This window comes from Halichoerus grypus, chromosome 6 (genome assembly GCF_964656455.1).
Source record: "Halichoerus grypus chromosome 6, mHalGry1.hap1.1, whole genome shotgun sequence".
Classification (NCBI taxonomy): domain Eukaryota; kingdom Metazoa; phylum Chordata; class Mammalia; order Carnivora; family Phocidae; genus Halichoerus; species Halichoerus grypus.
Genome location: NC_135717.1, coordinates 178,442,255 through 178,466,791, shown reverse-complemented (window position 1 = coordinate 178,466,791; position 24,537 = coordinate 178,442,255). Strand labels below are relative to the sequence as shown.

The window sequence follows — 24,537 nt, the reverse complement described above, 5'->3', positions numbered from 1 at the left end:
GACAGCGCCCTGCTCCAGCGGCTAGCCCCATGGGGAACCTGGGTACCTGGAACCCCAGAGACTCAAGGTTCCAGATGCTTCCTTTGGCATCCTAGAAACTGCGTGGGCATCTGGCCAGAGTCTGGAGGCCCCATTGCACAAGCCAGGACCTGGCAGGAAGTTATGGGGTTGTGGTTATGGCCAGCCCACTTGGGCTTTGTTCCATCAGGATGGGGAGTGTCTGCCTCAGGGAGCAAACTCACTCAAGACCCTCCCATTTGTCTTTGGGGCTGGGAAGGCAAGGAGCAGCTTCCCCAGGGCATCCTGCAGTCTCACCCCCATGCACGCCAGCCAGATGCTAGCTGGGCCGGCCGCGGTGTTCCTTTCCCTGACCTGGAGCACTTACCACAGCCTGGCTGTCCCCCAGACTGCAGAATGTGGCCTCTCCTGTTCTCAGGTGAGCTCCTGCCCCCTCCGCGACCCCCGTCCTGTGGTTAGGCGGCCTTTCCTGCTCTCACGTGAGCGCCTGAACCTCCTAGGCTCTCATCTTGAGGGGCCCTGGTTCTTCCACAGGTGGGCACTGGCCTGGTTCCTCAGCACATGAGTGACAGTGACAGGCAAGGGGGCAGGAGGCCCTGGGGCAGTGGGTGACACAGGGGCCTGGGGACCCCTGGGAGGTGTGGGGCTGACCCTGCAGCTCTGGTCCAGGGCCTGTTTGCCCAGCGCCGCAGTGGGAAGGGCCAGCCGATGTGCCCGCAACCGGTCCTCCCCCCAGAGCCCCTCAAGGCTTCAGCGAGCCCTGTTTCATCATCCAAGGTGCTGGGCGTGGGACGGTGTCGGGGCTTGTGTGGACACCCTGCTAAGGAAAGGCTGCAGGAATGTGCTCCTCCGGGACAGGAGGGAGCCGCAGGGTGAGCACAGCTTGGAAACGGCGGCCTCCCTGGACTTTTCACTGCAGGGCAGGCTGACTCAACCTTGCCTGAGGGAGGCGTTCCGGCAGCACCTGCCATAAAAAGGGCTCCTGGGTCCCAGAAGACTGGTCACGGCACAGTGGGGACACAGCCCAGAAGGTGTCCCGGGGTCACTGGGAGACACAGCAGGGACAGGGGCACAGAAAGAACCTGAAGAGCATGGGCTGGAGGAAACCTGGGGCGCCTGCTCTGTGCCCCGTGACTTCGGGAACCAGTGTTCTAACTGGTACAGTGCACAACAAAACAAAATGTAGGTGGTGATGACTGTTGAGAAAACCAGGGGTGGCCTGGGGTGAGGTCTCATGTGTGCCTTCGGGGGCGGTGCCCAGGCCACCCTGGGGGACACTTGGGGACACCCGATCCTCCTCAGGGAGGAACAGCAGCTCCACAGACCCTGGGAGTGTGTTCAGCAGAGGGTCCAGGGAGCTCAGCAAGGGACAGAGCAGGCTTGGGGTGGCTGGGGGGTCAGGCAGGGCCTCAGAGGTTGGGGGACCGGCTCAGATCAGAGGTGCAGGGACCTGTGGGGGGCCGGGAGAGGCTCCCTCTGGCTGCTGGTGGGAACCGTGGGTGCAGAGGAAACAGCTGGGTCCAGGCTGGGGGGTGACCTGGGTCCCACAGTGAAGGTGGAGAATGGGAGGGAGCTGCTTTGAGTGCACTTTGCGGGTGGAGTTGGATCCCCTGGGGATCCTGGTGGACAAGGAGAAATCAAAGTGGACTCTAGAACATGACTTTAGGTCTGGGCTGCTGGAGATGTTTCGTGAGGTGGGAGGCCTGGGGGGGCAGGTTTTGGGGAAGGCAACTTGGTTTTGAAATGTGGGGTTTGAGAAGCCCGTCAGACATGAGAGCTGATGGTAAGGGGCAGCTGGGTGGTGCGAGCGGGGCTGGGAAGAGGCACCAGCGAGGTCCCATGTTGGGACAGGCTGGGAGAGGACTGAGCCCCCAGACCCAGAGGCAGTGAGGAGGAGAAAGAATCCTCAAGGGAAAGCAAGGAGAGGTAAGGGGAGAGGAGGGCTGGAGGGGGGACAGGGCAAGCCACAGAGGGAAAGGGACTCTCTGCCCTGCTGCTGCTGACCCCACAGTTAGGGCCAGGCTTGGGCACCACTTTGGACGGAGCCTGGGAGCTGCAGCCCTGGGGGCCCTGCTGCGGGTGGGGCTGGGGGAGGGGGGGAGGGAGCCGGGCCCGAGGGGGTGGGGGAGGGGTGCTGGAGGCGTTGCCCGGAGGGGTTTGGGGGTGGGGAGGAGGCAGGCAGGGAGCTGATGGGGGCTGCCGCTGAGGGATCCAACTCGAGCTGGAGAAGCCAGGGGACAGGCAGCCTCTGGCCTCCCCCACGCCTGCACAGAGACCCCTCCAGCCCACAGGCGCCCACAGGAGGACTGTTCCGGGCCTTGGCAAGTGTTCGGTGAAAAGTCGTTCTCGCTGAACTGACTGGGAGAGCTGGGGGGGCAGGGGCAGAAGATCACAGCACCGGCGATGCTTATGTCAGGGGCAGGGGCCCTGGGTGCTGAATGGGGACATCAGGGGGCCCTGCCTGGCGGCTTGGGGGGTCCCAGCATCCTGGGCTGTGCGGAGGGGACCGGCCCAGGCAGGCGGGGAGCCACATGGAGCAGGAACCCAGGCAGGTCCTTTCCTCTAGCTGGAGCTGAGGCCCGGGGGCAGCTCGGGTGCTGGTGGGGGAGGGAACTCAGGTCCCGCCCCAAGACGTGTGCCTGGGGTGGGGGTGGGGGTGTCCCTCCCCACAGACAGCCTCCACGCCTGGCACGGGAAGCCCCGAGAAGCCCAGCGGAAAGCCCCAGGGAGCTGGGGGTGCGGCCACTTCTCCGACCGGACCCCCCTCCGGGCCCCTGGGCACGCAGCCAGCCCTCTCCCCTGCGCCCCCCGGCCACTCCCGGCTCCCTTCGAGCTCCTGGTACACCGGGACCCTGGGCCACCCACAGGTGCTTTTTGGCCTGATCTTTGTCCCTGCTGGTCACTCTTCCTGTGTCCCTGAGAGGAGAAGGTCTGGGCACTGAAGGGCCAACCGCCAGACCACAGCCACCAGCCCTCCACTAGACACCACGCTGCCGCATCTCCAGGGCTATGGGGGCTCTGGGCACGGGCACAGGGCAGGCCCCGGCAGGCAGGCGGTGCCCACTGTCCAGGGCACACGCATGCCCTCAACCTTGGGGCAACCAGCAGGGCCTCTCTGTCTTTGAGCTCTGGGACTGGGGGGAGTAGGTTCAGGTCGCAGGTAGGATAGTGGATGCCAAGGCTGAGGGAGGCAGTGAGGGGGCCGAGGACCCCAGCACTGCCCCTCCCGCACGCGCTCAGGGCTGCACATGGGGCCCTGTCCTGCTCTGCCGGTCGCGTCTCTAGGGCTCGCGGGACTGGGCTGCCCCCTCCTGCCCTCCCACCCCTGGGCCGCTGTGCTCCCCGGGACTGCCCAGTCGCATTGAGGAGAGGGTGTCCAGGTGGGCTCAGCCCTTCCATCTAAGCGGTGTGAAAGGGAAAACAGACCTTGAGAACAGAAACAGAAAACATGCAAAACTGGGAGAAGTCCAAACGGTGCGGGGGTTTAGCCGTCCCCCACGGGCCCCGGTTCCCTAGTTTTCACAGACGCACCATCAGTCTGTAAGATGCCGATGCTTCGGGCAAACTCTCAGGACTATCTTCATGCCTCTTCTGTAAATCTAGCACTATTCCGAAATAAAAGTATTTAGAAAGGGATGGAACCACCTGTCGCGGCATGTCCACAGATCCAAGGGCAGGAGCAGACAGGCTTGGAGTCCCACTTTTCCCACCTGGGTGCTACCCGAAGTGCAGGCCCTCTGCCCAGACGCCCCCCCCCAAAGCTGTGGCTGCTTCCTGGGTCCTGGAAGGGTCAGTTCTCCTCCGGGAAGGGAGCAGAGGGTCAACATCACTGTTGCTCCTTGTTGCCCTGTGGTGTCGCTGGGGAGCGCGGGCCCAGAGCAGTCTGGCGCCCCAGGGCCCCGGCCACCCTGCCCCTGTGGGCCCCCAGGGCAGCCGCCCTGACCTCAGTCTCCCAGATTCAGCTGTGGAGCAGCACCGCCCACCCACCAAAGTGAGGCCCGCAGGCTGGCCGTCCAGCCACCCATGAGCCCCAACTGAACCTGGTCCCCAGTCCAGGCCCCTCTCCCGCGGGCCCCCTCCATCAGGTGGGGGGGCGGGGGTGGACACAGCCTGGACAGGGATTTTTCACATGCGGTCGCTGCCCTTGCCCCGGGCAGCTCGCGTGACGTCACCTCCTCAACAAAGTCTCCCCTGAGCAAGCCTGCAGATTTGCCGGCCCCCCAAGCCCCCCACCCGGCTCCTCTGATACCCCTCCCCCTCGCCCCTTCTCAACATCTAACATAAAGTGTAAGTTGCTTACGTTCTGGAATGTGTCCGCATCTCAGAATGTGGGCTCCTCAAAGGCAGGCTCTTTCCCCACTTTCTTTTATTCCAGAACCCCAGCACCTAATCAGTGTCTAGGAGGTACTCAACCAGTGTTCCCCTAAAGAATGGATGGGTGGGCCCATGCCAGCAGCAGAAGTTGGGAATGTAGTTGGGGACATGGGGCTCCCCAGTCCATGGGGTCCAGGTCACCCATTTACTGAATGACCACCATCTGCAGGGCCTTGGGCTGGACCGTGGCACCCCCGTCCCCAGGCCCTTGCAGAGAGTGAAGGGCCATGTGACTCTCCTGGCCGCTGGGGCTGGATTCAGGGGTAGGACAGAAAGTGGCCAGGCTGACCTCTCACCCTCTCTTTGTTCTGTCCCCAGGGCTTCACCTGCAAGAGCCGAGCGAGCCGTGAGTACATCTCGGGCAGATGGGAACAAGCTGCCTTTCCTGCCCTCCTACACCCTGGTCAGCAGGGTCACCCTGTCCTCCTTGCCACTCCACTGGCCTCCCCCTGCCCGCCTCACAGGACAGAGTGTCCCCCAGTGTCCCTGTCCAGCACCTGGTGCACATGGGCAAGGCCCCCACTTCACGCCCAGCTGTGCACCTGCCGGATAGAAGTCCCATTCCTATTTAATTGGAGGACGCCACCTTTTTTTCCAAAGTGGACACACCAGCAATATATGGAAACCCCCGTTTCCCCTTATCAACTTCTGCATTTTTGTCCAATGCAAAATGACACCCATTTAACCATAGCTTTGTTGTCTTTCTTTCGTGGCTGCTGCTGCACCCGGGTGACCCCGGGGTGGGGCTGGGGCTGGGGGCTTCTGCTGCGAATGTCCCTCCGGAGTGCTCCTGGCCTCACAGAGCTCCTCCCTCTTTTTCCCTTTGGCCTCCTGAGGCCATTCAGAACTTTTCCACTTTGATGTGATCATATTTACCAGTCTCCTCTTTAAGGGGCTTTATGGATTTGGGGGGATCTTTTAAGAAATTCTTCCCTGCCCTGAGGTGGTAGGTATGTTTCCAGCGTCGCTGTACTTCTAAAGGTTTTAACATTTTGTTTTCATTTAGCTCTTTAATTCATAGGGTTTATTTCCACTTGTGGTGTGAGGTAGGGACGCAACTGTAATGTTTTGCTGCCTGGAGACCCATCTGCGGCCGCACCGCGAACTGCTCAGCCTGGGTCTGACTTTCCAGCCGCGCGGCGCCTCCCTGACGCCTCTGATCTCAGCTCCTTTCCGACCTCTCCTTGCTCCTTCTTTTCCTAAACTGTGCGGCGAGCGCGGCGACCGTGTGTGCCTGCGTCCCTGAACCCGCAGGTGCAGACTGAGTGGTGAGAGGGTGGCACTGAGGTGCGGCTCGCTCCCGCGCCCCCAGGGGAAGGGCCTTACCTGCGGCTGCGCCCGGGGGACGGCGGGGGCCCCAGCCGTCGGGGAGCGCCCGCGGGAGAGCGCACCTGACACCCACCCCCGACCCGCGGCGGGAGCGGGAGAGCGCACCTGACCCCCCCACCCCACACCCGCGGCGGGAGCGGGAGAGCGCACCTGACCCCCCCACCCCACACCCGCGGCGGGAGCGGGAGAGCGCACCTGACCCCCCACCCCACACCCGCGGCGGGAGCGGGAGAGCGCACCTGACCCCCCCACCCCACACCCGCGGCGGGAGCGGGAGAGCGCACCTGACCCCCCACCCCACACCCGCGGCGGGAGCGGGAGAGCGCACCTGACCCCCCACCCCACACCCGCGGCGGGAGCGGGAGAGCGCACCTGACCCCCCACCCCAGACCCGCGGCGGGAGCGGGAGAGCGCACCTGACCCCCCCCCCCAGACCCGCGGCGGGAGCGGGGAGTCGGCGCCCCCTCAGCTCCGGGACCCCTGGTGAGACGGCCCCACACGGGGGAGATGGGGGTGCCACCAAGACTGAGCACAGCGAGGACAGCAGAGGCGAGAGACGAGGTACAGACGGACGTGGACGGAGAGGTGGACGGGTGGGGGACGAGCTAAGAAACCGGCGAAGCCGTCCAGCCCGCTTCTAAACGCTGCGCGGACACGACGGGAGAGGGCGCTGTGCGGCTGGAAAGGCGGCCGGAACCGAGCCTCCCGCTTTTGAATTCCGAAGGGACAGAATCAGCGGAATGGTATCAAGGACAAATTCCAGACAGTTCATGATAATGAAAAATAGAAATAACATGCCAAAGACAATGGAAGTGCACCAGAAAGACATGCTAAAAAATCCCCAAACTGTAACATTTCATTTCAAAATAATTTTCAATACTCACGAAAATGATGCATATGAGAAAAATTAGAAATTCTCGGAAGTGAGGTGACAACACACAGAATTAGAAATAAAGGAAAAATAACTTCAGAGATGAAGACTACATTAGAAGAACCCAAGAGTGAATGGACCAAATATTAAACATCCAACAGAAATACAAGAAGAAAATGAGGACATTTTTAAAAATAAAAAGAAATGAAAAAAAAAGATTAAAATGATGTTTGAATAAATGGTAAGTGTTGCAGATAGGCCAAGAATGTCCAAAATACAGATGCTGAAGAAAACTAAGGCAACAGGGGCGCCTGGGTGGCTCAGTCGTTAAGCGTCTGCCTTTGGCTCAGGTCATGATCTCAGGGTCCTGGGATCGAGTCCCACGTCGGGCTCCCTGCTCCGCGGGAAGCCTGCTTCTCCCTCTCCCACTCCCCCTGCTTGTGTTCCCTCTCTAGCTGTGTCTCTCTCTCTGTCAGATAAATAAATAGTATCTTAAAAAAAAAAAAAAAAACAAAAACCTAAGGCGACAGAAAAAATACTAAGAACTACAGTTCTCAGGAGATTAAAATTTTTTCTTGAAACTGGGTATTATAAGGGTAAACCATGGACCCAAGAATATGGATCTTGAATATGAAACACCAAAACATATTCTAGTAAAATGACCGGATCTTAAAGAGAAAGCGAAAAATCTTTTTGGGCATGTAGCAAAAAGAGCAGACAACTTACAATGCTAGGAACCTCCCTACTGTCCAGTTTGTGGTCATCAAATACCATTTCCCAGCAAAAGAAACCAGGCAGGGCTTCCAAGAGAAGTGGCTGACTCCCAGCCTGGGGCAGAGAATGTACAAGAAGAACCCGGGACATCTGTCGTGCCAGAGAGCACAGAAGCTCTCAAAGTCAATGATACGTGTCAGCAGTCCTCGGGGGGCCCGGCTGGCTCAGAGGAGCAAGTGACTCTTGATCTCGGGGTTGTGGGTTCTAGCCCCACCCTGGGTGTAGAGAACACTTAAAAATAAAATCTTAAAAAATAAAAAAGTACTTGGAGACAACCTAAAGAAGCTCCCGTTAGCCAAGAGGATATCATATGAGATTTAAAAAAAAAAAATAAGAATTGCAATAAATTGCAACCCATGGGTAAACCCAGGTATTCATGATGATCTTGTTTTTTAAAAATAAAGAGAACTCTTCACCTTCTGTGGATGACAGGGAACCAACTCATCACCTTGAAAACTGGGAATGAAGCCTTGATCCTGTCTTTCTTCTGGGAATGCCAGCTTGGAGTAAGTATTCCAGCTGATGAGTGGAAACAAAACGGTAAAATGATATCACTGTTTTGCGTCTCCGAGTGCTGGTGACAGCTAGCATCACACATGGCGCAGGTCCAGACATAGGATGCCGCCCTCCTGCAGGCATTTGACACCAGCGCTAGTCCTGCCAAAGGACTGGACCCTGAGCTCAGCCAGGCCTCTGGGTCCTGCTGCCCGGTTGGCCAGAAATACAGGGGTCTGAGGATGGGTGCTGAGCTGCACCCCGAGACGCCTGGCAGTTCACAGAGCCTGATTCTGCGAGGAGGAGGAGACATGGAGGCAAAGCGGCAGACCAGATAGGCCAAGTTTGGAAAATAGGCACAGCCTCAACTCTAGTGTGTGAAGAGGCACATCTGGGTGATGAAACCATAAAGAAATGCAAAGAAGTCTTTACTGTAGAAGTCAGCATGCTGGTTCTGGGGTGAGCGAAGGGGCTTTTGGACTAGCTGGGGACCGGCTGTCTGGCCCATCTGCTCTGTAATAATTCACAAAGCTATGATTTTTTGGTGAGCTTTTCAGTATCTAAATTTCATTTTTACAATAAAAAGCTTTTTAAAAGGGTCTTAGCATTTTGTACGCCTTCACTTCTTCAATATGAATTTTTGATTGTCAAGTTTACTGAGAGTTTCGGGACGTATTTTCCAATGTGTGTCTTGTTTTAAGATGTATTTATTTATTTTGGAGAGAGAGAGTGTGTGAGCAAGGGGGAGCAGGCAGAGGGAGAGGGAGAATCCCAAGCAGACTCCCAGCTGAGTGCAGAGCCCATGGCGGGGCTCGATCCCAGGACCCTGAGATCATGACCTGAGCCAAAATTGAGAGTCAGATGCTCAACGGACTGAGCCACCCAGGTGCCCCCTCATTTTTTTAGAAAAGGATTTATTTATTTATTTTGGAGAGAGCCAATGTGTGTATTTTTTAATATCACCAAGCAATTAACTCAGTTCCAAGTTACATAGACCATCGGTTTAGCCTCAGAGCCCACAGGTTAGGGGCTTCATCCCACAAGACTGCCCCCCAACTTCAAACACCAGCAGCAAGTAACCAACTGGCTACGGATCAGAGGCTCCCACGACCCCTCCTTCGGTTCAGTTACTTTACTGGATTGGCTCACAGAACTCAGAGCATCATTTTACTTGCTAGGTAACCAGTTTATTATAAAAAGATGTAATTTGAGAAAAACCAGGTAGAGGGGATGCGGTAGGGCACGGAGACCCCCATGCCTCCTGGGGCTGCCACTCTCCCATCTCCACGTGCTTACCAACCCAAAAGCGCTCCAAACCTTGTCCTTCAGAGTTTTTATGGAGGGTTTTACAGAGGCACGATCGATAAATGCATTGGCCATTGGTGATTGACTGGACTTCCAGCTCCTCTCTCCTCCACAGAGGTCATCATGTGGTTGGTTTCCCTGGCAACCAGTCCCCATCCTTAGGGGCTTTCCAAAACTTACCTCATAAACTCAGGTGTGGTTGAAAGTGGTTTGTTATGAACAACAAAAGACACCCTGCTGGCTCTTAGGTCTTGGGAAATTCCAAGGGTTTTAGGATCCCTGTACCAGATAATGGGCACAGACCAATACGTATTTCTTATTATAAGTCACAATATCACACATTTTTATCAGACTTGCATTGAATACATTGATTAATTTGAGACAGAAATGACATCTCATCAGAGTTGAGTCTTCCAACCATGAACACGGATCGTACGCCTTTCCAACTGTTTAGGTCTTCCTCAAAGCTTTTATTTATGTTCTTCAGAGGTTGAAGGATACTGTGAATGGTTTCTTTATTTTATCATATTTTCTGGTTGGTTTTGCTGGTGTAAAGCAATGCTATTTTGGTATATTGATCTTGTATCCAACACATTTGTTAAAAACTCTTTGTTATTTCTAATAGATTTCCCATTGAGTCTCTTAAGATTTTGTATATAGATAATCACGTATTCTGTAAATGATGACTAACAGTTTATAAACCCATGTTTGTTTCTGGTCTTATGGACCTGGCTCCAATCACCAGGACAGTGTTGAATAGGGAGCCCTCATCTTAGTCCTGATATTTATGGGATTGACTCCCAAGGCTTACCAGTCATTACCAGGCTTATGGGGCCTTTGAAATAGATGGCTTCCATCTAGACAAAGAAGTGCCTTTCTTTTCCTAGTTTTTTAAACATTCTTTTTTTTTTTAATGTTATGTTAGTCACCATACATTACATCATTAGTTTTTGATGTAGTGTTCCATGATTCGTTGTTTGTGTATAACACCCAGTGTTTTTTAAACATTCTTTATCATGAATAGGAAGTGAACTTTATGAAAACTTTGTGCATCTGTGAAAATAATCATACAGTTTTCCTCCTTTAATCTTTCAATGAGGTGAAATGTACTAATAGATTTTCTAATGTTGACTGCACGTGGAGTCCTGAAACAAATCCTATCCAGTCATGTTTAATATATTATTAAATCAAATTGCTAAAGTTTTATGTAGGATTTTGCAATATTCAACAGGAGACTGTCCTATACTTCTACTTTTTTCTGTGAGCCTTTGAAAAGCTAGCCATCAGCCCTGTCTGTCCTCTTTCCCTTCCTTGGGGACATCTTGGCCATTTTACTTCTTTCTCCTCATTTCTTAATGTCTCTGCTATATTTTCCGTCTTTTTGTCTCTCTGCGGCCTTCTGGATCATTCATTGGGATCTTTCACTTCACTAATTCTCTCTTTGGTGAGGTCCAGTCTACTCTTGAAGTCATTTGTTGCATTTTTAATTTCTATTTCTGTGGGTTTCGTTTCTAGAAACTCTGTTTATTGTGAACATGCTTGGTCTCTCTTCGTAGTTTTTGTTTCCCACCGCGCATACTTTCAAGCTTGTCTTAGGGTGGCTGGTCTGCAGTGCACATCTGATTCGTGTGTCACTGGAAGGCTCTGTGGGGCTTTCTGTGGCCTGTCATTTCTGCTCTCGTGCTTTGCTTTCTGCCATATTAGTGTATCTTGCAATATGCCCGCTCAGTGCCCTCCAGAAATGACTCGTGGTGTCCCCAGGGCCTAGGACGAAGGAGGTTCCCCTCGGACCAGATTCCCCTTTGTTTCTGAGTGGTACTCAGAGGTCATGTGTGACTGTCAGGACCATTTCTCATTAAAAAACAGACTGAGGTCTCTTGGACCTTCCTAGAGATGCAAACCAGGGCTGGGAACCCGCACCCAGGCCCACCAGAGGTTGTGGGAAGCTCTCCGTTCCTCCCTGCGTGCTCAGAGTAGCCACCCCACGGGGCCCGGGGTTGGGGGGTTCCTCCCAATTGCCCCTGACCCAGGGTGATAGTGGGGGAGCTCCGTGATGCCCTCGGCAGGGGTGGTTTCCTGTGCATCCCTCTGCCGTTTCTCAGGCTTTGGCCTGATGATCCTGATTCTTTCATCAGCTTTCACAAGTTTTCGTGAAGCTTTTTATAAGCCTAGTCTCTTCTCCAGTGTTGGTTGTTTTCAGCAGTAGAGTTGGTCCAAATAGCCTGGTCTAGCGTATTATGGGAAACGAAACTCCCAACTTGTTTTTAAACACACGAAAGTCTTTCTTTCTCCTCCTCTTCCTTTGTCGATAGGAATTTAAATTCACCACCAAGTTTTACCAATCCCTGGGTTCACTGTTCCCTTTTGTAACCCACTTCTTCCTTCTGAGTTCCCATTTCTCCTTTTTAAAATACATCTGTTAAGCCTTCCTATAGTAAGACTCTGCGACAGTTTTTTAAATCTTTGAAAAGACCGAATATATTTACTTCTCCCACGGGGAGATTCCCACGAGTCTTCATGATAAATTTTGGGTTCACGATGATTTCCACGGAGTGACATCAGTTGTTTTCCCTGTTTTGCACCACGGATGACATAGCATATGCTCGTACCTCTTCTCCTTCACTCTGTATCCTCCCCAGTCTGTCAGCTAGTTTGGGACAAGAGCCTGTTCTGACACATTTTAGTCTGCAATAGGCACCTGTCCCTCTCTATAGCTCGCTATACTCCAGGTTCCCCACCAGCCTTTCTCTGCTACGGCTCTACCTTTTTTCTTTTTTTTTTAGATTCTGGTTCTAGTCCTTTTCTTGGTTGGCTGGAGTAGATCTGCTCTTTTTTCTCCCAGAAAAGGTCAAGAGATGTGGATTTCTCATTCTTTGCAGAGAATAAGACATTTTCACACACATGAGGTGCCTGTGGGTGGGAAGAGGACTCTGAAGCAGGTGGCTTCCCTTAGGGATGCAGCGCGAAGCTCCACGGTGGCCCCTGTGGCGAGGGAACATCAGGCCTGGGACAGAACTCCCCGCACCAGGCCCCACAGTACCGGCTGAGCACTCGGCTTCACCATGAAGTCTGCGGACAGCAGGAGGTTTGGCCGCCTCCTTCGGTGGCCCCTCCTCTGCCTCCAGCACTACCCTTGGGCAGGCTCCCTCCCGAAGGCTCAGAGTCCATCAGATCCCACAGTACTCGCGTCGGCTCCAAGACATCAGGGGGCCAAGGACACAGGGCAGGGGCCATGCCGGATGCGGGCAATTGTGTAGAACTTGGACCAGTAGGCGAGGATTTGATCACTGACTCTGTTTATAACTGCCCGCACATGGTGATCATGAAAGGCAGCTCAGCTATTCATTTTTTGTTTAATATCCATCAGTTTGGGAGGAGAAGGTGTCAGGAGCCTGCAACCCCCTCGCCCATCCCTGGTCTGCCACCCTGGCTATTGAGGACATGGTGAAGAGAAGCTCATGGGGGGTGAAGACAGTTGTGCTCTGTGTGCTTAAAGCTTTTAAAAAAAAATTATTGTTTTATTGTTTTATTTTTCCCACTTTTGATCGTCTATAAACTTAAACTGAGTTGGGAGAAACCCCCTCTTATGAGGCCAAGCTCAGTATGACATCTCACCGATCCTGGGGAGGAGTTTGGAAACTCTCCGCCTTCTTACACACGTTGTAGATGGGCAGGAAGAAGGAAATTACATTATAGCATTATTTTTTTAAAGATTTATTTTATTGGGGCTCCTGGGTGGCTCAGTCAGTTAAGCATCTGCCTTCGGCTCAGGTCATGATCCTGGGGTCCTGGGATCGAGCCCCGCATCGGGCTCCCTGCTCCGCGGGAAGCCTGCTTCTCCCTCTGCCCTTCCCCCTGCTCATGCTCTCTCAGTCTCCTTCTCTCTCAAATAAATAAATAAAGATTTATTTTATCTATTTGAGAGAGAGAGCACATGCCCAAGGAGGCGGAGGGGCAGAGGGAGAGGGAGAGTTTCAAGCAGACTCCACACGGAGCCCAATGTGGGGCTCGATCTCATGACCCTGAGGTCATGAGCTGAGCCGAAGCCAAGAGTCAGACGCTTGACTGACTGAGCCACCAGGTGCCCCTGTAGCATTATTGACATAAATTGACAGAAAGCAAACTGTATATATTCCAAGTATTCGATGTGCTAAGGTTTTACATACGTGTACACCTGCGAAACTGTTACCACAGTCAGGATAATGGACGACCACGTATCTTTCCATAGAGATTAGCTCACATTTTCTAAAATTTTATATGCATGGAATCAGGCAGGGGTACTCTTGTGTCTGGTTTCTTTCACTCAGCATCATGGTATTTCAATTCTTCCGTGTGTCGTGTCAAAACCCCGTTCCTTTGCATGGCTATACCACCGTCTGTTTGCCCACTCACCTGTTGATGGACACTTGGGTTTTGGGCTGCTAAAAATTAAACCACTATCAACATTCGTAGACAAGCCTTTCTTGTTAATTTTGGGTGAATATCAAGGCACGGAATGGCTGTAGCATACAGTAGGTGCATATCTAACTTCTAAAGAAGTGTTTGTGACATTCTATGCTCCCACCAGCAGTGTGCAAGGATTCTCATTCCTCAACATCCTTATCTGCACTAGGTATGGTCAGTCCTGTCCATTTTTGCCATTCTAATACTTAATACTGACTCATTGTGGTTTAAATGTGCATTTCCTTAATGTTAACTGATGTTGAGCATTTCTTCATGTGCTCACTGGCCACTTTTATCTTCTATATGAAGAATCTGTTCAGATCTTATTCTTTACTGGGTTGTTGGTTTCCTTATTATTAAATTTGGAGAAGTCTTTACAGATTCTGAATGCAAGTTCCTTACCAGATAGACGATCTGCAAGTATTTTCCCTCAGCCTGTGACTTGTCTTTTCGTTCTCTTTCAAAGATAAATTTTGATGAAGTCCAATTTATCAATTTTTTCTTTGACAGTCATGATTCAGTGTTGTAGCTAAGAAATCTTTGCCTAACTCAACGTCACAAAGATTTTTTTTTTACCAGTTTTTTAAAGTGTTATAGTTTTAAATTTTACATTTAAATCGGCAGTGCATCTTGAGTGACCTTTGCATGTAGTGCAAGGTATGGATTAAAGTTCTTTTTTGTTTGTTTGCATATGGACATCCAGTTGACCCAGCACTATCCTTTGAAAAGACTGTCCCTTTCCCAGTGGGCAGCCTAGCATGCTTGTGGAAAGTCAACCATCCATACATGGGTGGGTCTTTTCGGGGACTCTATTCTGTTCCATCCATTTGTTTATCTTGTTGCTAATACCACACTGTCCTCATCCCTGCACTTGATTACTTTATAGTAAGTCCTAAAATTAGGCAGTGTTTGCCTTCACATTTGTTCTTCTTTATCATAGACGATTTGACTATTCTAGATCCTTTGCATTTCCAAGTGAATTCTAGAATCAGCTTGTCAGTTTATGGGGGGGGAAAGGCCTTCTACAAAGAGGATTTTGATCACAATTTCATTGAATCTATGGATCAATTTGGGGAGAATTGACATCTTAGCAATTTTGATTTTCTGCCCCATGAGTCCAGTGTACCTCTCCATTTATTTAGGTTTTCTCTAATTTCCCTCAGCAATATGTTGTAGTTTTCAGGGCATAGATTTTATACCTCTTTTGTCAAATTTGTTCCCAAGTATTTCATATTTTTATGTTCTTGTAAATGGTATTTTTTAAATTTCAATTTGCAATTGTTCTTTACTAGTATACAAAAATATAGCGTATTTTTGTATATTGATCTTGATTCTTGCATTTGCTAAACTCATTCTGTAGATTCCATTATATTTTTACAGAGACAACTATGTCATCTGTGAATGAAGACAGCTTTACTTCTTTCCAAACTGAAAAGGAAGTTTGTTTTCTAGCCTTATTGCACTGACTAAGATCTCTAATACAATGTTGAGTAGAAGTGATCAGGGCAGTGATCCTGATCTTGTTCCTGATCTTAGGGGAAAACAATCTTTCTTTCACTGGCAAACATGATATTAACTATAGGTTTCCCATAGAAGACCTTTATTAGATTGAGAACATTTCCTTACATTCCTTGTTTGCTGAGAGTTTTTTTAAGAATAGATATTGAATTTTGTAAAATAATTTTGCTATGACTATTGAGATGATCATATGTGTTTTTCAAAATTTGTTAACATAGTTATAGTGATTGATTTTCTTTTTTCTTTCTTCTTCTTCTTCTCTCTTTTTTTTTTTTTTTTTTTTTTGGTAGGCAGCAAAGCAAGGTTTATTGAGTGAGAGTACAAAGCTCCCAAAGAGGGAGGGGACCCGAGAGGATTGCCCTATAGTGATTGATTTTCTAACATTGAACCAATCTTGTATTTCTAGGACAAACCACACTTGGTAATTATGTGTTATCCTTTTATATGTTGTTGGATTCCATTTACTAAAATTTTGTTTAGAGTTTCTACTCTATGGCCATGAGGTATCTGTAGTTTTCTCTTTTTGTAATGTTTTTGCCAGGTTTTGTTATCAGCGAATGAGTTCCAAACTATTCCTTCTTCATTGGTTTTCTGGAAAAATCCATGTAGAACTGGTAGTATTTTTTTCTTAAACATATGCTTTCGTTGACTTTTCTCTGTTGCTTTTCTGTTTCCTATTTCATTGGTTTCCACTCTGATCTTTATTTTTTTTCTTCTGATTACTTTGGGTTTTGTTACTCTTTCTTCTCCAGTTTGAAATATAATTGACATGTAATTTAGCATTAGTTTAAGGAGGTGCATTTACTCTTCTTTCTCTAGTTCCTTAAGGTGGAAGCTGAGGTCACTAATTTGAGATATTTTTTTCTTTTAAAGGTTATTTGTTTAATTGTTTGGGAGAGAGAGTGAGAAAGAGAGAGCACAAGCAGGGGGGAGGGGCAGAGGGAGAAGCAGGCTCCTCGCTGAGAAAGGAGCCCGATGTGGGACTCGATCCCAGGACCCCGGGATCATGACCTGAGCCGAAGACAGACGCTTAACCGACTGAGCCACCCAGGTACCCCTGAGATTTTTTTTTCTAATATAGGAGTTTAGTGCTATAAATCACCCCCTAAAAATAGTGCTTTGGCTTCATCCAAATGTTTTTATATGTTGTCTTTTCATTTTCATTCAGTTCAAAGTAATTTCTCTTTTCCCTTTTCATATCTTCTTTGGCCCAAAGGCTATTTAGAAGTGTATTGTTTAGTTTCCAAATACTGGGAGGCTCTCCAGACATATTTTATTTTATTTTTTAAAGATTTATTTATTTCAGAGAAAGAGAGAGAGAGAACGAGTGGGAGGGATAGAGGGAGAGGGAAAGAGGATCTCAAGCCGACTCCGTGCTGAGTGCAGAGTCTGACACTCGGGGGTCCATCCCACGACTTTTTTTTTTTTGGTAGTGTGGATCTTCTGATGAGGAATTCCATCAGCTTTTGTATGCTAAAGAAGTCTTTATTTACCCTTTATTTTAAGACATCTCCCTGTGGTAGAGCTCCCGGTTGGCAGGCTTGTCTTCAGCACTTTGGGGGCTCTTCCGCCTTCTCCCACAAGAAACTTGCTGTTCTCGTGTCCTTCGTTCCTTCTACATAACATGTCTTTTTCCTCTGGTGGCTTCTACAATTTTCTCTTTGCCCCTGGCTTCCAGCGAATTGATCATGGTGTGCCCCGTAATTTTTTCCATCTTTCTTATACTTAGCGCTCACCAACTTGGATCTGTGAGTTTAGTTTTCATCAAGTTGTGTCCTGAAACCATTCTGCACGTATTCTACCTGGTTTTCCAGGCTGTGTCAGGCAGGAGGGTAAAGCTGATCTCCGTGACTCCATCTAGGCCACAGTGGGATCCACAGAACTGGATTTCTTTCCCATGAACATATTCGGGTCTTGTAATTCCTGCTGTCCCTTTGAGTCTCTTTCTGAAGCCAGTCGTGTGAGCTCTGTCGGGTGACAGGCTCCACGGCGAGTACTAACAGCATGTTCGTCCAGCCCCACTGCCTCCTGCAAAGACCTGGCTTTGGGGCAACCTGCCTTCTCCGTAGCCCACCTGCTTGCATGTCGCTGGAGAAGGTCCTGGAGCAGAAACAGCCTGTGGCCCCGGCCCCAGGAGGGGCAGCTGCTCTGCACCTTCAAGTCCTGCCTCAGTTCAGGGCTGGGGCCTCTGAGGAGCGTCCACTTCGGCCTCAGTCTCTCCGCGGAGGCGTCTTGGATGCGCCATCTTGCTCTGTTCCCCCTTCACTTGCGAGTTAGCAGTTTGGCCTGGTCTGAAGGGGGCTCCCTCTCCTCCGTAGTGCCGGCACTTCCCCTGGAGTTCTGGCCCCAGCGAGATCTTCCTGACAGATCCCCTAGGGTCTGCCTTGGGGGCCCCTGGGAGTTCTGGGCCCCCGAAGCACCCACTGAGCACACACCCCTTCCCCTTCCTGGACACGCGGTCCCACCTCGGGGTTACGTCCTCCACCGCCCATAGCACCAGGCCTGGACGCCATCTCTCGTGCCTGCAGATGGGCCACAGCCTTGGGTGCGGGGGGGCCCCTGGGCTGCTGACGCTGTGGGGCACAGGCCTCCCCAGGGCTCCACGGCTCACGGAGCTAACCCCGCTGTCCTCCAAGTCCTCAGCTGCAAGCCTGGCCAAGCGAAGGCCACACCCGCGCTCAGCCCCGTGCCTGGAAGTGAGACCCCAGCTCCACCGAGGCCCGGGGCCAGTCTCAGCTGCGCCAGTCCAGCTGCTGGCCTGTGAACAGAGCCCTGGGCTCCGATGACCTGGGGGTCATGACCCAGGTGCCCCCGCAGGCCTTTGAAGGGTGACAATGGGCTTGCCAGCTTGTCAGGAGGCCGGCCCCCTGAGCCCATGCCGGCTGCCCCCAACGCTCAGGTCTGCTCCCCAGCCCGGCCCCGCTCCTGACGCCCGAAGACAGCGGGCTCCAGGGTGGGTCCACTGTTCGCTGATTGCACTGCGGCAAGATAGTTAGGACCCCTCCCCAGACATGCCCTACCAGAGCTCCCTCCCCTGGCCGGGCCACCCACAAAGCCTTACCCAGGCACTGGGGAGCCCTGTGGCACTCACCCTCCTTCTCTCCTCCCCAGGGAACATTTTTAACAGCTTCTGCCGGCAACCCCCCACGTCCATGTCCCCGTCGGTCCTGAAGGCCCTGACACTCTCCACTGCCATGAAGTGTGCCCCCCACGAGGGCTGCTCCCTGCTCCTGCTTGTGCAGGCTTCCCTCACACTGCATAGTGAGAGGCAGCCTTGGGGGGGGGGGGGGCCATGCTGCTTGTGGTGGTGGGAACACCCAGGAAGCGGGGTGGCGGGCTCCCGGCTCCTTTAACCCCACAACACTTGGAGGGGCAGGGTGGGGCTGGGGGACCCTGCTAAGTGCACTTCCCAGAGAGGAGGGGAAGAAAGAGGACTCATTGCCCTGGTCTGACCAGCTCTGTCTGGCCCCTCCCTTCACCCAGAGAGCCTGCGGGGCTTGGAGGCCTGCTCCATGAATCTCGACACCCAGGAGACTCAGTGTCAGAGTGTGAGGGTCTCCAGGGCCTCCCGTCGACGGCAGGTGGGGCGGCAGGTGAGGCCAGGCCTGACCCAGACCTGCTGGTCCTGCCCCAAGCCTTTGCCAGGCAGGAGCAGCTGTCTCCTGGCTGCTCCTGGCTGCCCTCCCTTCCTGGATCCACCCGATCCACCCAAGGCCTGAGGACAGGGGACCCTTCTCCTGGGTTCCAGCTATGCGAGGTGCAGCTGGCCTGGCCAGGGATGGGTAGCTAGAGACCCCAGGTCCACGTGGCTCACACCTGTGCATGCCCACCTGGCTCACACCTGTGCATGCCCAGCTCCAGGTGCATTTTGATTGCTTCGAAGTGAGTGTGGCTCAGAGCCTCTACGTCACCCTGAAGACCGTCCCCCACTTCTGTGGGGTCCAGCTGGACAAGCAGTACCATGTGAAAGGTGGGAGCTCATGGGCCGGGCCCGGGTACAGCTGCCACTAGGGACAACTTGGGGTGGGACCCCTGAGGTAGGAGGCAGAGCCCCATGCTGGGCAGCTCGCAGCAAGCGCCTTTCGCTTCACTTGGGGGCACAGCCTCCCTGGGAGAGGAGAGACTTCTGTAAAGCACAAGGGCAGAGGCTTGACTAGGGTACAGCTGCTGAGGACAGAGTGGCTGGGTCCCCCATTGCTGTGCCATTTGCAGACTGCAGAGACGAGGACGTGGGGAGGAACGTGCCTGTTTGCTTTGGTGAGGCCCCGTCCTCAGGTGGGACTGCAGCCCCACAGCCCCTGGGGAGACCCCCACACACCCTCCCATGGGGGTCTTCTTCCCGCCCCACTTGGGAAGTCATGATGGGTCCTCAGGTGGGCAACTCCCAAATGCCTGGGTCTAGCAAGGGGTCACCATTTGGAGGCTCTCAGGACGGGTGGAGACCTTTGTCTGATGACCACTAGTCCCAGCGTGGCCCCGGATTGCCGCCCTTTTATAGCGGAGAAGTTCTCCTACTGGGTGGACCGCAGCCGCAAGGTCATTCTGGTCCAGGTGCCCGAGGCCCCCGGGGCCCCCGACTACTACGTCCGGCTCTGCCTCAAGTGGTTCACCTGCGAGGATGTGGGTGCCCCGGTGCGGGTGAGCCCAGGCCCAAGCCCTGGACACCGCCCCCTGGCCCAGACCACACCCCCCTGCCCACGTCCCGCCCAACGGCCCAGCCCCCCAGACCACGCTCCTCCCCCTCCCCCCACCTCAGGCCTTCCCAGCCTGGCCCAGTCCCACCCACTGGGCCCCCAGCCCCTAAGCCCTCAACTCCACGCAGGTGACAGTGAACAGGATGTCCCGCACCGTGTCTCTGCCCTACAGTCAAGAGCTGCCCTGCCTGTGCCTTGAGGTCAGTGAGAGTGTGGCCTTCACCGCCGGGAGGGGACAGAGGGGGGGCAGGGTCTGCGCTGACCCCAGCCCCTCCCGCAGGGCTGGTCTGCGACCCCTGACGCCGTGCGGATGCAGGCCTGTCCCTTCGAAGATGGCAAGTGCCCTATGGTGTGGAGTAGGGGTGGGGGGAGAGGAGGTCAGCCGTGCCCGGCAGGGTGGGGGCCGGCCGGCTTCAGCCGGAGGGGGACGCAGTGGGGAGGAAGCGTGCGGACAGGCCCCGTGCCCCCGTGAGCCTGCCGTGGACGGCATGTAGCCAAAGGTGAGTCCCAGGCAAGCCCCTTCGTGTGGCAGTCTGTGCGTAGACACGTGGGTGCGCAAGCGCGTGTGCGCCCGGGGCGGATGCACGCGCCCGGTGCACGCGGATGCACGCGCGCTGGCCTGGCTCGCGTGCAAGAAGCAAGTGTTCGGAGAGCGGCTGTCCGAGGGGCGGAGGAGGGTTGCCCGCTCTCGGCTCTGCTCCGGGACGCACACACGCGTGGGCGGGGGCTCCGCTGACTTGAGCCCCTGGGCGAGGGTCCCTGCAGAGACAGAGGCCCTGTGGGACGCCATCCGCTACCACCCGGGGGACCAGGCCCTGAGCTGGGAGCCTGCCTGTCCCGTGAGTGGTCACGTGAGCCTGTGCTGGCGCCCGGGGCCAGGGGCCCTCTGCCGCAGCCTGGAGCGCTCCGGCCGGCCGGCACACGGCAGGGTGAGTACCCCCAGGCGGGGTCGGGGGCGGGCGTGGATGGCGGGGGCCTGACTTGAGCCCCCGCAGGTGCAGTACCCGCTGGTGGACACACAGCCCCAGCTCTGCCTGAAGGTGAGTGGGCCAGGCCGCAGCCTGCCCTGTGCGCGACCAGCACGTAATGCGCGGTGGCGAGGAGGAGGTGGAGGGGTCCGGGGCTCGGGGGCAGGGGCATGCAGCCACACACACTCCCAGACCCTGCCCAGCCCTGGGGTGCCGCCTCCCAGGAACCCCTCCGACCCCCATCCTGGTCTGAGGGTGGAGCTAAGGGAACCCGGGGGAAGGAGGCCAGCCTGTCCCAGCCCCCAGCCAGCCCCGCACACTGCCACGGCCTTAGGCCTCAAGACTTCTCTGCAGTTCTCCACCAGCCGGGGCTTCTGGGTGAGGTGCCCTTTCCACCAGCGAGGCTTCCAAGGTGAGCTGTCCACAGGGCGGCAGGGCGGGAGGCGGGCCTGGGGCCTTTGCCCTGCGGATGCAGGAAATACCGCCCTTTGCTTTGCTCCCGGGATGCGTCTGGGTCAGGCAGCTGGGATGACAGGGTGCTGGGTCAGTGGCAGGGAGGAGGGCAAGTGGGGGGGGGGCGGTGCTGGGCCTCAGCCCTCTACCCCACAGCCTGGAAGATGACCGTCCAGCCAGCAGCTTCTCAGGGCCACCTCCGGGTCACCTTCTTCTCGCCCAGCGCTGCCCATTTCCAGGTGCACCTGTGTCGCCAGAGGAAGTCACGGCCCCCCGCCTGCCGCCCGGCTCTCCTGGCCACGGCCCGCCCCTTGGCCTCAGTGAGCCCGGTGGGAGGGGGCTGCCCCCTTTCCTGTCCACAAGGCCCTGAGTCAGCCCCTGGAGGCCACTCCGCTGTGTGAGCCAGTCCCCCCCCCACCCCGCTGCCTATGACCGACCCCTCTCCCACCCAGGGGGACCTCACGGCTGACCCTGTGGTCGCCTTTGTGAACATTCCCAGGGACGAGGCATGTGTGCCCGGCACCTGCATCCAGGTGGGTGGTGCTGCCCCACCCAGCCCCCACCCCCCTACTCCAGTCCCAGACCTGCTTCCCTGTCATCAACCAACAAAGCTCCTCGGGGGGCCTGTCAGCCCAGCAGCCTCCCCAGGCCGTCGCTCTGGGGGATGCAGTCAGGGTGCGGGGGAGGCCGCAGGCTGGGCTGACCGAGCTGCCCCGCGCCCACAGGGCTGGAGGACCGATGTGCTCTTCTCCGCCCCCCAGCAGCTCTGTGACCTTCAGTGCAGTGAGTGCCCCCGCTGGGTCTCGGGCCCCAGGGCTGCGGGAGGCCGAGGGCTGGACTCCAACCTCAGCTCCGAGCCTGATCCCTGTCTCCCACGCTTAGGGTGGGGGTGTGAGCCCTGCACAGGAGACTGGGCATTGGTGGGGGACAGAGGGGCCACCTGCCTGGAAGTCTGGCCAGGCTCTGAGCCAAGGCGAAGGCAGATCGGCCTGGCCCCACCCCTGACTTGGGAGGTCAAGGGCCCTGGAGGTCCACTGCAAGCGCCCATCCCCCGTGTCACTGCACCACTGGTGGGGGAGGAACTTCCTGAGCGTCCACCACGCCTGACCAGGGCTCTGGTTCCAACTGTCCAGGAGCTCGGGATGTCCCTCAGCCCCCCTTCACCCAGCCAAGTCACTTAGGCCCAGACTCCTGGGACCTCGGGCTTAGCAGGAGACAAAGCTAAGCATGGGGGTTCCGTGTGTGGCCCAGGAGGGTGGCCTCTGCCTGGGGGTCCTGAGAGGGGCGACGGGATGTAAGTGGGGAGCAGGCATCGATCGGCACCTGCGTGGGCACGAGCCCTCTGGCTGCTGAGCGGAGAGTAGACTGCAGGAGCCGTGGGGCCCGCAGGGGGATGGGCGGGGGCGGGGCCAGCGGCGGGCCCAGGTCTCCAGGCTCCAGGGCAGCCCCAGTCCTGCCCCCTGCCCCACTGGAAACGCCCTAGAGCCTGGGGAGCGTCTCTTAGACCTGTGTCCTCTACCTCCTCCAACCCCAGAGGAGCTTTTCAGCCAAGTCTGGGTCCCCTTCCCCAGCAAAGGTCCCCTCTAGCAGATCACAGCCCAAAGGGTGACGTCGCCCTGGGGGCCCGTGTCTGGACTGGGGCTCCACCCACTACCAGCCCGGTGACCTGGGAGCAGGTTTCAGCCACTGCCGGAGCCTCCAGTGCCGCGCTGGGTGGGTCCCAGCACCCCAGGGACAGGCCGGAGAGCAGAGGCGCTGGGCCCGGCTCAAGTGGGAGTGCATCCTGCTTTTGGGGTCCAGGTGGACTGCCCCTGAAGGCGGGACATTGGCCTGCTGCCATGCACTGGCTCTCCAGGGCTGGGCAGCCCTGCCCAGTGAGCCCTGAGCATTGGGGTCTGCAGCTCCCTCTCCTTCCTCCTGCTGCCGTCGGGGGGTGACTGGAGGAGGGTGAGCCCCCAGACAAGGTTGGCATTGGGTAGGCTGAACCAGCGCCCCCATTCCTCTCTTTCCAGCTGCCACCCAGGGGACAGCAGACTGAGGCCAGGAGCCCCATCAAGGACGAGCGAGTGCCCTGGCTGAATGCTGGGGTGCGGCGGAGACCAGCTCACTTCTGGGCCCCCAGGCCTCTGGCAGCAAAAGCCAGGCCTCCGAATTTGGAGGTGGCTCACCTGAACCCAGGCTGTGGGGCCAGCCTCCTTCCGGCTCCCCAGAGGCGCAGCTCCCTGGGGGCCCTCAGGCTGGGCCCGGGGCTTTGGGTCAGATGAAGGACTTTCAGCCCCTTCCTGAACCCCTTTGGTGAAGGCCTACAGAATGGCTGGCTGGGCTGCCCTCTCTCCCAGATGGCCTGGCCTCTGACCTGCCCTGTCTCAGCTTGGTGCGGCCTCCCTCTGGACCGCCTGTGGTTGTGGCCACCATCCCTGGCCCGAGGACAAGGGCCTGGCCGCTGCCTGATGGCTGCCAGAGCTTTCCCAGGGCTCTGGAGAGCAGAGTGGGACCCCACACGGTCTGCAGCTCAGCTGGCTCAGGACCACCTCCAGCTCCCGCCCAGAGCACTCCCATACTGACCGCGGTCCCCATGCTGGGTGGCCCCTACTGCCCAGGCTGGGCATCCACCTGACCCCCTGCACCAGCCTTTCCAGAGCTCAGGTCACCCACTCTCTGGCCCCCCAGCCCGGCCCGTCCAGGGAAGGCTGGCCACTTCCTGGGGCCTCAGGCGCCCCTGCCGGGATGTGCCATTCTCCCAAGTATCACACTCTCCGAGGGCCACCCCAGAGGGACCCTTGGCCCTGCAGTGGGATTTCCACACCCCAGGTCGGGGGCCACCCGGAAGTTGGGCTGTCAGATGTGCCCCACAGACTGTCATGCTGGCTCCCAAGGACCACCAGGCCGCCTCTCCTGAGCTGCCATCATCGGAGGCTGGACATCCTCTGCCTGACCACCGTGCGCCCAGGGAGGGCGCCCCAGGCCTGGCCCCAGACGGTCGCTGTGCTGCCATCTGCAAACGCCCTCCTACCCCCAGGGCCTGGCTCCGCTCTCCCTCCTTCTCCTTCCCTTTATGGCAGCTGCTGTCCCCGGCAAGCGGGGGGGGGGGGGGGGCAAGCCAGTGCACCCCACACTCAGTAAACACTTGTCCACCTAGCTCACCTCTTCCCTTGAGGACACAGATGGGGTCTGAGGGGCAAGGTAGCCCCTTGGCGCAAGTGGGCTGGCGGGGAAGATTACAGGGCCCAGGTGTACCTGTTCGTATGGGGCCTCCAGGTGGGAGGTGGGATTGCCTCCAGAGGCGAGGGTGGAT

The 24,537-nt window shown here is 55.6% G+C and overlaps 1 protein-coding gene across 21 annotated transcripts; it reads left to right on the top strand.

The window, feature by feature from the left end:
• Positions 1 to 269: 269 nt before the first annotated feature.
• IL17REL (interleukin 17 receptor E like) lies at positions 270 to 24,380 on the top strand. 21 transcript variants are annotated; one of them, XR_013449408.1, is made up of 16 exons: positions 270 to 436; positions 4,711 to 4,738; positions 18,239 to 18,388; positions 18,611 to 18,720; positions 18,983 to 19,097; positions 19,340 to 19,384; positions 19,626 to 19,765; positions 19,950 to 20,021; positions 20,102 to 20,156; positions 20,587 to 20,750; positions 20,817 to 20,861; positions 21,144 to 21,201; positions 21,466 to 21,562; positions 21,695 to 21,775; positions 21,968 to 22,025; positions 23,255 to 23,312. XR_013449408.1 is itself a non-coding variant. In XM_078076785.1 (16 exons), the coding sequence occupies exons 1-16, from the start codon at positions 320 to 322 to the stop codon at positions 23,278 to 23,280; spliced, it is 1,347 nt and encodes a 448-aa protein (XP_077932911.1). In that variant the 5' UTR covers positions 270 to 319; the 3' UTR covers positions 23,281 to 23,432. The 21 variants fall into 21 exon arrangements, 18 of the variants coding, with proteins under 18 accessions (XP_077932911.1, XP_077932908.1, XP_077932907.1 ...); XM_078076785.1 differs by having other exon boundaries at positions 21,399 to 21,481; positions 23,255 to 23,432; XM_078076782.1 differs by having other exon boundaries at positions 21,399 to 21,562; positions 23,255 to 23,432.
• The last annotated feature ends 157 nt before the right edge of the window (positions 24,381 to 24,537 follow it).

What these genes read in the sequence shown, in the direction of transcription:
- IL17REL (XM_078076773.1), top strand. Translation starts at nt 320, where the DNA reads ATGCACGCCAGCCAGATGCTAGCTGGGCCGGCCGCGGTGTTCCTTTCC. An exon ending in GTGGCCTCTCCTGTTCTCAG is followed by an intron (nt 437 to 4,710) that starts GTGAGCTCCTGC and finishes TTCTGTCCCCAG; the next exon opens with GGCTTCACCTGCAAGAGCCG. An exon ending in AGCCCCAGCTCTGCCTGAAG is followed by an intron (nt 20,862 to 21,143) that starts GTGAGTGGGCCA and finishes ACTTCTCTGCAG; the next exon opens with TTCTCCACCAGCCGGGGCTT.